Source organism: Nilaparvata lugens, chromosome 2 (assembly GCF_014356525.2).
Source record: "Nilaparvata lugens isolate BPH chromosome 2, ASM1435652v1, whole genome shotgun sequence".
In the NCBI taxonomy this organism is placed as follows: Eukaryota; Metazoa; Arthropoda; class Insecta; order Hemiptera; family Delphacidae; genus Nilaparvata; species Nilaparvata lugens.
This window is the reverse complement of record NC_052505.1, coordinates 67,700,332-67,716,728: the sequence shown is the minus strand read 5'-3', so window position 1 is coordinate 67,716,728 and position 16,397 is coordinate 67,700,332. Positions and strand designations below refer to the sequence as shown.

Here is a 16,397-nt window from a genome sequence, read left to right as displayed (position 1 = left end):
TGGAATAGCTATGAGATGATAGAAGAAAACCCATTATTTAACAAAAATTGAGGTTGAAATCTCTTCAGTTGTACACCAAGTGGAATAGCTATAATATGAGATTATAGAAGGAGAATGAATATGTTTGATTTGCAGGTGGATCACAACCAAGTGTTCTACAGGAAGTGAACATTCCGATCTGGAGGAATGAGGAGTGCAAAGCGAAATACGGCGCCGCAGCACCGGGAGGCATCATCGACTCCTTCCTTTGTGCCGGCAGAGCTGCCAAGGATTCATGCAGTGTCAGTATTTCTATTCAATAACTTAAATTTAGTTTACCTTCATGGAAAACATCATGGATCAACCTATTAAGGAAAAATAATCTACAAATTCTTAATACTCAGGAGAGTAACATATTTTATTCTCTTATAATTTACTGAGAAGTTATACTTGACTAGTTCATCAGCCATTATATCAATATAACTAATTCCAATGTTGAGTTTGATTGCACTATTTTGTGTACTGCATGCTGATAATACAGCAATTGCTGCTTCAGATCCACGGGTAGAAAGAGTTGAAATTAAACTTGACAATGCTTTATCTGCTGCCAGGACTTGGTATGAGGTAACTGGCTTAAAGTTAAATGAGAATAAGTTATATTTATAATATTAAGGGCGATTAAGGGAATGAAATCAAATATGACCAAACAAATTGCTATAAATATTCAACGGTTATCATTCTCGATGATTAAGGAAATCAAACATGACAAAATCATTTGTCATAAATTTGAAAAAAAACTCCAGAAAAAGAAACAAAGGAGAAATATGGAGGAGTTCATATAGTATAAAAAACATCACTTCAACACCTTCAACTATTTTCAAAGGTGTAATAATACTGGTAATAAAAGTATAGTCTAACTCTAAATGCAGTTTAATGGGTATGCATCTAGTCCCCTACATGGCTGGCCTCTCAACTCAGGAATAGACAGTCTCACAAAAGGTGGGTTTAGCTAGGCTGTGGGTAAATGGATTATGCCATCCTTTATGAAAAAATACGTCTAAGGCTCAACTCACACTACCTCGACTCAAGACTCCAGTAGAGGATATCCCAGTCTCTCGACCTTAGGATATTCTTGCTCATTGTCACTATTTCAGTTCCATGCTACTCCATTTCTAACCTCAATTCACCTCAAATTTTATTGTAATTATCATGAATATACTGTCCTATCTAATTCTTATCATTGTCTTACCTAGAATGATAAAACAAGAAATAAACTGTTTCTAATCTGTGCTTTAACCATGAAAATGAAACTTCAAAGTTCGAATTCTAACCTCACTTCATCAAAAATACATGGGACTATGCAACTCAAGTCGCTTCTCGAACAACACGTCGAGTCACCGCTTGACTCACTCTCACACTCGTGAGCTTGCATAGACTAGAATCGACTGGTCTGAGTGTCACAATTTGAAAACACATGCTGCGTTGCGGATGGACAGGAGTTGCATAAGTGTGAGTTGAGCCTAAATGTCTGAATCATGTAATGAATATTCAAATTGAAGCTACTAACCTAATTTTATTCTAGACATGTATATGTAATGCTAAAGTGATTTTTAAATAGGCCTACTGAAAGTAGAATACGAGCGAATATCAATACAAAAATAGCGTCTTTTTCAGATTGCATCCTCATTTTTCCTGTTATTTCTTTTCCATTTTCCCATTGTACTTTTAATTTTTTATTGACCTACTTTAGTTGATTATCTTTTGTTTTGCTTGTTTAATTATCGTATCTTTGATTAGACTGTTTTCATCGATGTGATCGGTTAAAATAATTGACATAACGAAATAGAGGAGGTTTTCTATTCTATTTACGAACTAGCCTTAATCAGCTCTGGTTCAATTGTTCTAGGCTAATTATAACCTTAATTTTTGTTCTAGTTATGAAATGACTTGAAGTATTAGCTTATAAAGCGAATGATGAATGTGACAATAAATGCATTAATGTTGTATGCTGACAGGGGGACAGCGGTGGGCCTCTGATGGTTAATTCTGGCAAATGGATGCAGGTTGGTATTGTGAGCTGGGGAATAGGATGCGGAAAAGGCCAATATCCAGGAGTCTACACCAGAGTAACGTCCTTCAAGAGCTGGATAAATAAGAATCTCAAGTAATGGATTAATGAACCAAACATCCAGGTTTCAAATACAGTGGAATTGAAATGGGACGGGTGTTTCAAGAGCATCAAAGGAAAAAATTGAGGAAAGCGTTATATTACTTAAATTACTCAAGTACTTAATCAAACTCTTATCAAGCAATATACAAATAGGAGTTTGATAAACTAAATGGCATGTCCGGAAATGATAAATGAGAACAATGAAAGTATGAAATTAAAAACTTCCTCCAATATAAGAAGTATCACTTTGCGATACTATCAATGATATAGATCAAGTTATATTCGATATAGATCGATTCCTTGTCAAGTGTCATTTCGGAAATATTCTTGCAAAAACATTGAATTGTTGATTTATGAATAACTTTTCCCCAAAAATATGAAAGCTAGTTAGATATATGGAAAAAACAACAATTCAAGCCACAAACCAATAATGAAAACATTATTTGCGGTTAAAATTGAATCGCACGATAATATTTTCAAATAGAAGTTTCAAAAACATATCTTAGCATATTTGAAATATAGCATAATATGTTTACTAACATTTTATGTTATAATAAAATTGCTTGGATTGATTAAACTCGAATCACTAAGAATCAGATAGAACTGAAACGTACTGATATATCGGAGTAGTTAATTCTCGTTGGTACAACAGTGAATAGAGAAGGCTTCAATTTTTACAGACATAATTAATTTTATTGTAGTAACTTATTACCTCATTGAATTTATTTGAGCCATATAATTTATATTTATTAAAGATTTCAAGTAAGAGCAGTAGGCTAAGTTTGCCAGACAGTGCAGCCTGAGTAACAACACATTGAACTACTATGGTATACTAAATGTTACGATAGATACCCTATGATTCATACTATTTCAATTGAAGCAAACAATCAAGTACTGTAAATTTAATGTAGAAAAGGAATTGAAGCAGAACAATCTTAGAGTTCAATTCAATGTGATAAATGTTTGTAAATTTAAGGAATGATAGTGGAATAGAATGTTTGTATTGATAATAAATGTATTAACTTATTCGAATGACTTCATTCTTTATCCTATTTTTCAAATTTACTTGAAAATCAGATTCATTTTTCAATTCAATTTCATTTAAGGGTCAGCGATAGTAAAAATGAAGTTGCGGTGATAAGATTAATTTTGAGAAATGAGGTGTAGAGTAATTTTGTCGAAAGAAGAGTAGCAGTATGAATAGTCCAGATGAAAGGGTAAAATTAATTGATAATAATAATTATGGTTTGTTCAAGAAACCATGTTGACGTCTCCTAACTTTCATTATGTAATTTTGTGGTTTCTACAAGTCTTGGTAATCTAATTGGGTAAGATTATAAAAATGTGTAGGGGACTTGGTAGGCCTACATCGAACTGCTAATCACTGAATAAGAAGTATATTAATATTCGAATATTGGTATACAATAGGCTATTATTATTACTGCATATTAGATATATTCAGTGAATATAGATTTTACTATAAAAACTATATAATCTGTACTATTTCTAAAAAAAACATTTTTTCACCTTGGATGTTCTTTGAAAATTATTCAAAGAGAGGAAAAGAATATTTCTAAATTTAAAATTTGCATCTCATATTTATTTTTGGACGAAAGTTGACCTTGAACTTCTTACAGAACAAACATAACCTATTTTTTGGACATGTAATCAAAATTTGGGAATGGAATAGTTTTGGGCCAAGCCTGTTGTTCCTTCCCAATCATATTTATATGATTTGTTATTGTATCCACGTATAAATAAATAAATAAACAGTAGTTCATACAAGATTGCAATATTGCGGAGACTATCGTGGAAAACAATGCAAGACATTCATCAGTCATGGAATTAAAATAATATAATAGAAAATGGTTTATAGAAAAATAACGTTTTATTTATAAAATATATAAATTTCAACAAGTTAACATTAAAATATTTATGTAATTGACATATAAAATACTCAATTGTTGGTTTAATTATATACAGTAATAATTACAATGACTTCTATAAGGAATTACAAATTTAAAAAAAACTTCAAGTTTTGCACTTGTTGCAAATAATAAAATATTCAACTCTTCAAAAATAAAAATTCAAGATTTAAAAATCAAGAGTTCCAACAGATTCCGGTATATTTCAAGTGTTTATTATAATTAAAATGTATACATCATATAATCAGCTACTTACTAGTAAGGGACGAATAAAATTGTTTGTACAGAAATCAAGGAATCAGACTGCATTTAGTATCAAAATTGAATTTTGTGGACAGTTATTCTTATAACTTTTGTCAAGGACAGTAGAAGACTATCAGATTGATTGAGTCTAGATCGATTGGTCTCAATTTATACTCTAATTTTACAGTCTAAAAATAGAAGCAATAATAATAGCATTTAAAAATGGCATTCGCTCAACTCATTGTTTTTTTTAGAATTACAGTTTTTTTTCAATAGACTTTAGACTTTTTTATTCATTATTGGAGCCTTCAGAGATGATTTTTCGTACATTATCTCGCACATAGAATACCCAAGTAAGGCATTGCTAAGGCAACTATTCAACCTAAACAAAACCAAATACAAATTTTTCACATATTTCTGTTGCACAGCAAGTTTTGAATTACATGTTAATATCAACAGTTGAAAACATTATGCTATTACGTTGAAAATAATCTTACATTATAATACTTAACAATATCAGTCAAACGTTTGAGCTTGTTTCAATCGTCGCATTCTTTAATGCAGTTCTCGACCATTTCTCTGAGATTTGGATTTTCCATCGCGGCTGCCACTCGTTCCTTATCATTGACTTGCTTGTTTACTGTAACATATCATATCACATTATTAGTCACATTTATATTATTTTCAATGTGAATTAATGCAAAACACCCTCAGATCCTGTATCTCCTATTTAGGGGTCTCATATCATGTATCCTATCATTTCACCTGTTTGTTGACTAAAAATCCTATATTAATTATTTTCAGATCGATTATCCATCGTTTTACTTGTTTATTGACTGTAACAAATCATCTTCTTCTATATAACGCCCGTCCTTGACTGTTCAGCCATTAGACGCCTTGCCTTCCAGTAGAGCCTTGCTTTTTCTTCCATAGTGTTGCTTTCTCCTTCCAGAGCACAACACCTAGCCAGACGGTCGGCTGTTCCCTCATCACCGATGCACAAAGGGCAGATTGGTGAGTTTTCAAGTCCTATCCTGTGTCCTCTCAAGATGGCTCTGGAGATAGTTGTCAGGTTTTCATCCTGAAGGTAGCAACAGCTATACTCCTTGGCAAAGTATGAGATATTGCATTCGTTGTGATTAATTCCCATCTTTTGCCAGTAGCTGCAGCCTCCCAGTATGATTTTACTTTTCCTTTGATGAAGATTTAATGCGACTGGAGATTGTGGAGAAACTGACTGGTAGCCTTTCTTTGGCATTGAGCAGCCCGCTTTAGCCAGTCTATCAGCCTTCTCATTTCCCTGTATATCACAGTGCCCAGGCACCCACTGCAAATGAACATCTCCCTTGGACTGCAAACTTAGAAGACGTTGCTGGCATTCTATGACAAGTTTGTTGTCCTGCTGTAATTAATGGTGAGCTTATAACTTGTAGGGCTGATGAAGATTCAGATAGGAAATCAATATTATTTACTTCATTCCTACTCAGCAGCATATCTGCTGCTTCACTATCTTATGGCAACGATCTCACCAACAAAATTAGTACACATATGACCAACGGGGAATGAACCGTACTGGAAAGAGTTATGGTAGCCAGCACCGCACTTAACACTCATTGCTGAGCCATCAGTGTATATGCAAGCCCAGCTTGACTCAGGATAATTTGTCTCAAGCATCTGTAGAGCAGCAGCTTTTAACAACAAGGGGTGGGCATCCAACTTCTGCTCTGTGATTCCAAGAAGGAGCAGGTTAACCTTGAAATCAGGTGTCTCTTGAACTTTGTTGGGTCTCTGGAAAGGTTCTCTTTCTCCTATATCAATGTTGTATTTTTCTAGCAGGCAAATTGCATCGGCAAGAGGTGTGCATTGAGTCTTGAGATGAGAATTTGCAGCTCTATTGTTGTCCCGAAATTCATATCCAATCCTATGGGACCTCTCAAAGAACTTCATTACAGCCATGTTTCTACGAGATTCTAGTAGCTCAATTTGAGTTTGACCCTCTAGTGCTACAATGGGTGTTGATGTAGCTGCATCACATGCTATTCTGATGTTAATATCACGTTATGTCAGATCATTTTTTCAGATGTATTATCACTATCAATCAATTGCAACCGCCCCAGATGGGCCGTTAGAAAATCTCTAAAATAATAACGGGCGAGTTATGGGACTTGATATACAACAAAATTTTGCTTTCTATCTAACTTTCAAATTTCATTGAATAAACTAATCTACTCAAAATTTTAACAACAAATAATCGAAAACATTTTATTGCACATTCTATAAGTCAAGAAAGCAGCCTGTAAGATTTTGCTAACTGATCTCATACTCAACTATTTACGAAGGTAGCGTGGACTCAACTCATTTTACTATTGCAAATTCATAATGCTAGGGACTCGATCATACAAGGGTTTTTAGCATGAACTAGAAAATATAAAGGCACTCACCATTTTTCAAATTATAATTCCAACACTATTGGAATTTTCACTATATTGTTGACTCGCTAATATTAATCTTCAACAAACATTCGCACATTCACTTAAATAATTCATAGACTACTTCAACATAACTCACGGCGGGAAGAAAATAAATATTAACAAATACAACAAACACATTAATTTTGAGCCGTCGAGGCTACCTCTGGATTTTGATGTGATTCCACCCACGGCCTCATTGGAACTGGAGTTGTAACGCGAATTATGTTCCCCTTCCAACAACAAGATGACGGTCCACGTGGAGAAAGAGCATAATTCCACGGGAAGAGGGAAATACCAGTGTATTTCCCATTGCTAACGGGAATACCGCTCCATGAGAATACCTCAAACCTGCATAAAATTAAAAACTGACTGACTTCCCGGACGCGAGTTAGCAAAATCTTCTGCTAATCTTTTGGGAAAATTATTTTTCAACAGAAAAATTGATTTCTCACGATAAAAATTCTCACAGAAAATTCAACTACATGAACACAAGAGTCTGATTGAAAAGGTTCCAATCCTACACTTTCCCAAAAAAAACACAAAAAGCAATTAGCTTAATTTATTTTCAATATTATCACCATCAGGCTACACAATCATATCACATCGATTCAGAGGAAATGCTTAAATTTAAGTCATCAGAAAGCAATAATAAATATGAATAACATGTTAAATTGATACTTCATTTAAAAATTAAAATTACTCAATCCATACCATGAAATTAATTTTCACTAGATTTCATTATCAAGGTAAGATTAAATTTCAAAAACAGTTTCATGACCATTTCTCAAAACACTAGGCATACATTTACGACCATAAATTGAAATAGATAAATCAATTTATTTATTTACAATTGAAGACATTGATGAAGTAATCAAATTATGATCCGAGGGGTCTAGACTCTACAAGTAAACAGGGCGATTTTTAGACATTCATTCATGTACTTAGGACCTAATATTTACAACAAATTGCCAATTGAATTCAGAAGGTGCGATTCCTGTATCATTTTTTGTTACAGGATAAAGAGCTGGTTATTTACAATAAACGATATATGGATGGTTAGAGATGTTGTTAGATAACGGTGCTTGTTGAGCAGGTATTGTTCAGCGGCACTATTCGGATAACAATATTCATTTTGATAATTGGATCATGTTTAATTGAATCGTATTGTTGTCAATATTTTTGTTAATGGTATTATTCGTATTATTTACAAAGCATACACATGTTTTGTTTTAAGGTGTTTCTGTTTTTCTTATCATGCTCTACAGGCAGTAGTTTTTGTAATGTTTTGGTAATTGAATTCAAAACCTTAGACTAGACTCACATCTTTTAATCCTTACTTATACCATTTTTTTCTTTCTATTATTTATTATATTTCATCATGTTTTTCCCTTGTTAATTGTTTCGTCTATCAGCTATCTGATCACACTACTGGAAACGTGATCGGTCAAATTTCCAAAATACTATTCAATTTCTAATAATATGTTATGTAATTTGAGGAGGAAATAAATTCATTTATTCATTCATGTCTAATAGGGGTTTTTAGAAGAGGGATACGCCCTCGAGAAAACGATTTAAATTTAGCTACATGAAGGGGTATTTTCGAGTTATTTGGAAGCAAAGAGAAATTTCATCAATTTTTCCTGAACTCTGCAAAAAAGTAAGACCATCCCTAATTTGCAGGAATGCTGACATTCTAAGTGAATCTCAATATTCTTACTAGAGTTTGTATTTCTAGAGTTCTTACTTGTTCTACAAGCTCAACAACATGCAACATACACAATTCAAAGAATTGTAAATCGTCAAAATTCTCTATACAAGATTCACATTAAAATGATTACTCACTTTCATCTTCTGTATCATGAGCACCCTTTTTGATAGTAATGTCAACCTTGATTGCCTGAAGCAATGTTCTCTGCAACTTGATTCTCATGCAGAGGCCAATGAGCGTGGCCAAACTGCAGTGCGGCACAGTCGGGTTGAACTCGACGTGAATCACGCTCGCCGAGTTTGCGCCACCAAGCGATTTCACCTGCAATACCAACCAAACAATACATATATCTTTCTGTATCAGATCTAACTCTGTTCAAGTTGAGAGAAATATCGATAATATAATAAGGCAATGGTAGTTTATGTGAGTGAAAAATCAAATTTACATCTCAAACCTTATACCGAACAGTCTATAGTTAATTTGGTAACCTCCTATATAAAGCTGATGTAGCACTGCATTGTTATTACTATATTACTAGCTATCAGTTTAGTCGTTTTTTCAAGTCAGTCTGTTGCAAGAGTCTGTAGCGCGCACATCGCTTGTCATATGTGTTATGTTTCAAATCAAAATAATTTATTTGCCAATCATAAAAATAGCAATAATAAATGAAAACAAATACTTCATACTTATACAGATCAAAAATAGAATTTAAACTTAAATTTTTAATTGGCGTTGCCAGCAAAACCTAAGTTTGTGTGCTAGCAACGAGTACCAAAAGATGTCATTTAATTCAACATAAACATAAAAGATGATTTTATTTAAATAGTAGTAATAATAAATAAATAGATAAATAATAATAATCATCGTAGTAATATAATATCTGAAAAGATGTAACTTAGTGAAAATAATATCAAAGAAAAAATTTGTTTTAATACAGTAGATTCTAACTGTACATGAGGCGAAAAACATTGTTATTTCTAATCTATCTCTCTATATTTTTAATAACTGATTTATTAAATCTATCTGAAATCAATAGGCCCGGCAAAATATTTTCCAGTTTATTACTCATGTATATGAATTTTTTTGTGATTTTTATAAAAGTGTTTTCATAACCTCATTTGGTCTATTTTTATCAAAATTGGGAGAGAAACAGTTTTGGGTTTATCCTGTTGATTCTCTCCCAATCATTAATTTGATATTGTGATTGTGAAATAGAATAAATAAAAGAACTGTCTGTGACATACTGTTAAATTTGTTCTAGGAATGCGGTAATGAGATAATGAACGGAAATTATATAACGGAATGTTAGTTTCAAAGAGATTTTTATGCTTATGAACGGCTAGAATTAAATTTTTCACGTAAAGTTGTCTCACTGTTGAAATTTGGAAGATATTGAAAAAACTCTGCAAAAGGCTATTGCTGGGCTATCGTCTTGGTCTTCCAAGTGCAGCATTCTTTGAATTACGAAGATTTTATTAAAATGGATGTCCAATACCCTAATACCATATTGCAATATGGACTGGGCATATGCTGAATAAGAGTGTATTCTGATACCAGTATTAAGAATATCTCTGGGGAGAGAGCTCACTGCTGGCAAGAATACCATATAAACACTCTTATTGACATTCAGCGTAAGAATGTGTTGGTCAAGCTCTTACTCTTGTTTACTCTTATTCATGCTTTAACAAGTGTGAGACCAGACTCTGCCAAGCGCTTCGCTTCATCCCAACTTGAACCAGTAAAGACCAATGCCGTGTCATCAGCAAAAGAGATCGAATGACAACCAGCTATATCAAGTCTCAATAGGTCATTGATATATAGGAGAAGTAGAATTGGTGACAGAACCGTTCCCTGTGGAAGGCCGAATTCAGTTAAAGTTAATTTATTTGTTTTTCCATCTATAGTTAGAATTTGTGATCTGTCTATAAAATAATTCTCAAAAAATTTCAAAACTGTGCCACGAAAACCTATACTTTCCAACTTTCTCAAAGGACGGATTCAAGGATTCAAAGGTTCAAAGAGCCCCACACGTCAACCGGAACTTATGCCCCATTTATGTTAGTTGGGCAAAGCAATACCTGTGTCCTTTACATGATCCAGGAGTTTTTTCTATACTTATATACCTATATAATCTTATTCATTGGTTGTATCATCTTATTCATCACCTGGTTGCTTGCAGCCAAACAGAGCCCTTCTCCTTGCCCCTAGTCTCTCACAATCCAGTGTGATATGCTTGGCAGTCTCTTCAGACTGATTGGTCCTCGTGACCTACGTGAATTCCACTCCTGGCCTTCTTTGTAGGTCCTTCCGCTGAGGAAGGGGTCGCCAAATTGCCTATAGGGCGCCTGGCCACCCTCGACTCAGCCTCTTAACCTGCATTTGTGCCTGGAATTTTACCCATCTCTGGTCTCTTTGCTCTTTCAATTTGACCTCCTAAACTCTGCAGGGTCAAAAGCCTCACCTCTCCCAAGAAGTTTTGCCTGAATGGCCGCCCTTCTTTGAGCAGTGGTGAGGTTTGGTCTCTCCACCAGCAAACTCGTGACCTACGCGAGTTCCACTCCTGGCCTTTTTGTAAGTCCTTCCACTGAGGGAGGGGTCGCCAAATTGTCTTGTGTAAAGGTCAGCGTCATCCATAATCAGTTTGATGTTGGATCCAAATATACACTTCGGTTGATATCAAAAGAAGTACAAGTTAAGTCGGGGACACACGTATCATGCATCGTTCCGATCCTATCCGGATAGCAACGGCCTGGAATGGTACATGCCACACGAGTTAGTCAAGTTGATCTGTTCTTAAACCATCCCTCAATCCCACAAAAACATTGGACATAAATAGGATCAGAATGTTCTGTGACAGGTGTGGCACCGGCTTAATTTATTACAAGTTCTTGTTAATTTAACCTTACCTGTACTCCATCTTCGTAGACAACTTCCAAGTCTTCCAGAGTGGCTGGCTTTTCTGGATCTTTGATAGTACGAATGCAATCTGTACAAAAAATGACCATAAGAGTAACTATTAGGAATTATATACAGATTAGTTTTAAAATTAAATTTGGAATATCAGAACCGCAGCGGCTTGAGCACATAATTTACAAATTCATTAGATTCGATGATTCGTTGGATTTTTATGTTGTAACTTATAAACGTTATGGCGGTAGGGATAGATGAACTGGAGGTATTGACTACCGCGCGGTTCGAGTCGTCTCTAAGGAATCGTTCCTTAATATATCGACAATTTTTTATATTTCAATAAGATGCTAGTTTCACCCTCATTAGAGGGTAGCTCTGTTAGATATTGGTACCTCTGGAAATCAAGGTGGTATCATCTGCAAAGAGTACTGCACCTTGACTACGATACATGTAAAGTCGTTCAAAAGCAATTTGAACCTAAATCATTTATATTAATGGTACTAGATGCTTTACATCTTGAAAATTTCAGATTAGCTCCTCTCATTTGGATTTCCAGGTAAGATATCACTCTCATCCTAAAGTTGTGCTCAGAGAAAGGTCGGAGAAACGAGTTAGGATGGGTTTAAATGAAATATTCACTAACGTGGTAAACAGTAAGCTGTTAGTTGACTGAGAAAACCTTTTAGATGCATAGGAAAAGTATCTCTTGTGCCCGCTCAGGATAATTAGTAAGGCTTGAACATAATCAAAATATTGCAATACAGTATATTAAGTAAACAGTGGTGTATTATATCAGTGGTGTTTTCTCAAAGCTAGCCTAGCTAGCTGGGAAGCCCAACTAGGCTAGTTATAAGAAATAAATATAACTGCAGATTTATTATTCAAAGTAGAAAGCTTCGTAAAAACAGCAAAGGCTTAATGTTTCAACTCATATTTTGCGTTTGCAATGAGGCGCAACAAAGCAAAGCTAGCTCTTTCTGAGCGGTAGACGATGTTGCTTTTAAACGTTTGTTAGCTTTCATAGGTCTATTTTTTTTTGGCAAAAATTCGAATTATCATAAATTTCCTGATAAGTTATGAAGTTTTTGACTTTTGAAAAGTAATTTTAAAATAAATGACTGGGTTTGAAGTCTAGCCGGTGAGCTACTGCTGTTATCTCAGTTATTATCAAAGATATCGACTCAATTTTTCAAAATAAGAGAAGAGGAAAAAATAAAGCGCACTAGCCTATTTCGATACAACATCTTTCAATTTAATCATTAGAAATCGCTGTTTCAAAACTATCCTTATTTGCAGAAACAATTTTAATGAAATAATGCAAAATATGTTCATTCAATTGCAGTTTAAATGATCAAATGATTAATTTTAGTTTAGAAATGGCATGATTATATAGTTGGTAATCAAAACGTAACAAACGTATTATTAATGCAGCAAGATTCAACTCACACATCAGTAAAAGGAAAGGTTAGGCTTTTGCTTTTTTTTAAATGACAATAGTTTATGTTTATATTTTTATGTAAATTCTTACAACATGAAAGGAAAGGTAAAGAGGTTAGGTATTTGCTATTAAATGACAATATGTTGATATTATTCAAAATGTCCAATCACAGTGAATAGTGTCTGTGATCACAAAGAACGTTTACTTTCAATGATGCGCATGTGCAATATATACGGTACTGCGTAAGGTCAAGATGGTTATGGTTGTATCAGATTATTGCAATGATTGTAACTTCAATCTTCTAAATCATAATATATATTACCTATAGCAAAGAGAAATTAATGTAATCATGAAATCATAGGATTTAAAATATTGTATGAATATTATAGAGTTTCAATGTATTAATAATAGTCCAGGCAATGAATGCTCAAAAAAGGGTATAGAGTGAAAAGTTTGGAAGACAATTTTTGACCCCTCAGTTCTGTTTAGGGTACCTAGTGAGGAGGTGAACATATCAAAAGTCCCCACCCCTACCCTTCAAAGGTACCATTTTCTAGTTTCTCGCATATAACTCGAAAATTATGCATTTTACAGACATGACTATTCTATAAGAAATATACATCAAATTGAAGAGAATTTGATGCTTCATAAGCTCATGATCAGCATGGATTTTTCCCATTGATATTCAAAAAGTTATAAGAGCAAAAAATTAGAGAAAAATGTGTTTTTTCAAAAATGTCACATCTTTTAGAGCCGATAGATATCTCGAAAAGTGAAAGAGATAGAGAAGAAATTGTTGGATCAATATTGTAGGAAATTATGTAAGCTTTTATTTCTTATAGAATAGTCATGTCTGTAAAATGCATAATTTTCGAGTTATATGCGAGAAACTAGAAAATGTTACCTTTGAACCACCCCTACCCACTTAGCACAGGGGGTAGGGGTGGGGACTTTTGATATGTTCACCTCTTCACTACCCTAAACAGAACTGCGTGGTCAAAAATTGTCTTCCAAACTTTTCCCTCTATAACACTTCGTTGACTGGGCTATAATAGTAGGTATTCAAAAGTTTTTCAAGTGATAGAATTGGAATTGATATAATTGAAAGTCGACGTTATTCAAGGTTAGTTTTGAACCAGCTATTTCTAATATTATGCATCAGCTTGAATTGGGCCTTGATTATGTTAATGTGGTAACAGAATTCATATAGGTGGAGAGTTTAATGTACACCTAAACAAGGATAATGTTAAATCTCGTAAGCTACAGAATGTTTTGAGGATTTCCAACTTGTTCTGGACTGGCACCGACAAGAGGCTTGAATTGCCTTGATGGAGTAGCAACCAATGACAACCCAAGTGCAAATACTGTGATCATTGTGGACCCAATTTAGCTGATCATTGTGCAGTACTTGATGTGGAACAGCACGTGAAGGTGAGTACTGACTGTCCTGCCTGGGTGGCTAATTATAAGTTCTACAGCAGAAGGCTGCCTGACAACAGTGTAGATGCTCTCAGGAGGTGCCTGCAAGGAATTGACTGGACATTTCTGCAGATTATTGTTACAACCTATAAATGTTCAACCTGCTGCCGGGCTCGATGAGGGATCTTCCTATTGTTGTTTTCAAGAAGAGACTGTCAATGTAACTGATTTAAGGAAGCTATTATAGAGTCAGTGATTTCCTTGGGGATAGCTTTGAGGGACTGTGATAACACGCCATTTTGATTAAAGTTTTTTATTTCTTTAAAGCTATCTAAACGGGAACACCTGGCTAACGATCAAGACTTTGGATATTAAAATTGAATTAAATTGTATCAAAATAGGCTAGGGCGCTTTATTTTTTCCTCCTCTTACATTAAAAAAAAATTGAGTCAATATCTTCAATAACTGAGATAGCAGGGGAGCTCACCGGCGAGAATTTTGCTCTTTAGGCTATTTTTGCTTCTCTATAATTTTAAATATAGATTAAAAATATAAAACAGCGGTAGCTCACCGGCTAGACTTCTGCCTTAACAGACTTAATAGTAATCTATGAAGGTTTTTGACTTTTCAAATTAACCCTAAAAATACACACTGGGGTGTTTCACACCCGTGTTTTTTTTCTATTCTGCAGTTGACAATATCAAACAGATGGGAATTTATGGCCAGTCTAAATTAGGTTTGTAGTATTGTCAACTACTCTCCACCACTTCCAGTAAGTAATAGTATTCTACAAGGTCACCAGCTCATCTTGTTCTTCGTTTGGGGTGACAAACACCCCAGAGTGTCTTTTACGTAGGACTTTTATCAAACACTTTTATTACAACTAGATATACTTGTATTGTCACCAACAATGTGGTATGGGACGATGGATCAGATTGGAATAAATGCTGATTCTCTACAACTTGAGATTCAAAGCAATAAAATGAAGAGACGTGAGTTTTTAATGAAGTTGTCATTGGCAATGATCAAGCCATCCGTTCATACCGGATTAGGAGCTCCAATATTTAGGCGGAACATACGTACTTCTAAAATTATTATAAATATTGATAAGCAGTGCTCTACTTTTTATTTATGTATGCATTTGGAACAAAAATGAATAAGAAATGATAAAGTATGGTCTAAGTACTTGTTTTTTCATATTTTTCAAAGAAAAATGCAAAATTTAATTGGGTTGTTCAACACCCCAGTGTGTCTACTGTGTTAGCATAAAGTAGCCTAAGTGTGTCTCTGTAGGGTTAATGTGTGGAGGGGAGGTGGGTTTATTTGACAGAAGAGCTAGCCCAAGGTAAGGCTACTCTACTGAAGTGAACCAATTTCATGATTGTCAACAAAAATTCATAATTTCATTTATGAAACAAATTAATTATCATACAAGGGCATGGAGACTCTTACCATAAACTTGATCTTTTAAATCTTGTTTCCGTTTAGAAATTGTTTCCTCATCCAAATCATCCATTTCTTGATTCAAAAATCTTGAAGGTCGTTGTAGAGCTCTATTTACATTATCAACAAGCTCACCATGAACCATAACCTCATTCATGCCAACAAATGTTTTTGTTTTGTTGAGTAGAAGAGCCAACATGTTACGTAGAAATTATTTAGCTACACAATTAAAAATAAAGACACTATCACCTGAAATTCACTTTATTCTAAAAAAACTAATGTTTGATTAATCAAACATTATTAAATTTTGAGCAGAAATACTGTAATACGATGACTGAAGACTGATGGACAATTTTTCCAATTTACCAGGTGAGGTAATACCAACTCAAAAAACATTAAATTACAAAAGCATGTCCACGGGAGAGAGAGAATGCAGAAACCACTCTCGATCTTAGACAGCACCGTATCGCGCATGCGTTAGTAACGGTTTTTTCCTGTTCCATTCAGTCAGTTCTTTGAATGTAACGTTTTTTTGTGATGATGGTTACCGAGCACCGTAACTGGAGTACTCTTCAATAATATAATTAATAGAATATAACGGTTGTTATTCAACTAATGTTGAAAAACACTACAACTAAGTCACATTATTGTCATTTCAAAGCGAAAACCTTACCCCCAAACCTCCCCTTTT

The 16,397-nt window shown here is 34.3% G+C and overlaps 2 protein-coding genes across 3 annotated transcripts in view; one reads left to right on the top strand and one right to left on the bottom strand.

The window, feature by feature from the left end:
* LOC111062077 (proclotting enzyme-like) overlaps positions 1–3,177 on the top strand; it is a 43,850-nt gene extending 40,673 nt beyond the window's left edge. For both annotated transcript variants that reach the window (XM_039422541.1, XM_039422542.1), the window contains 2 exons: positions 136–281; positions 1,995–3,177. In XM_039422541.1, coding sequence (XP_039278475.1) covers positions 136–281; positions 1,995–2,147 — 299 coding nt within the window. In that variant the 3' untranslated portion in view covers positions 2,148–3,177. The remainder of the gene's footprint in view (positions 1–135; positions 282–1,994) is intronic.
* An 841-nt stretch (positions 3,178–4,018) lies between these two features.
* Positions 4,019–16,110, bottom strand: LOC111062076 (MIP18 family protein galla-1). Its single transcript, XM_039422539.1, has 4 exons — positions 15,716–16,110; positions 11,403–11,482; positions 8,631–8,817; positions 4,019–4,957 (listed from the first exon to the last, which is right to left on the bottom strand). Exons 1-4 carry the CDS (start codon positions 15,903–15,905, stop codon positions 4,857–4,859), a joined length of 558 nt encoding a protein of 185 aa, XP_039278473.1. The 5' UTR covers positions 15,906–16,110; the 3' UTR covers positions 4,019–4,856.
* Between the last annotated feature and the right edge of the window lie 287 nt (positions 16,111–16,397).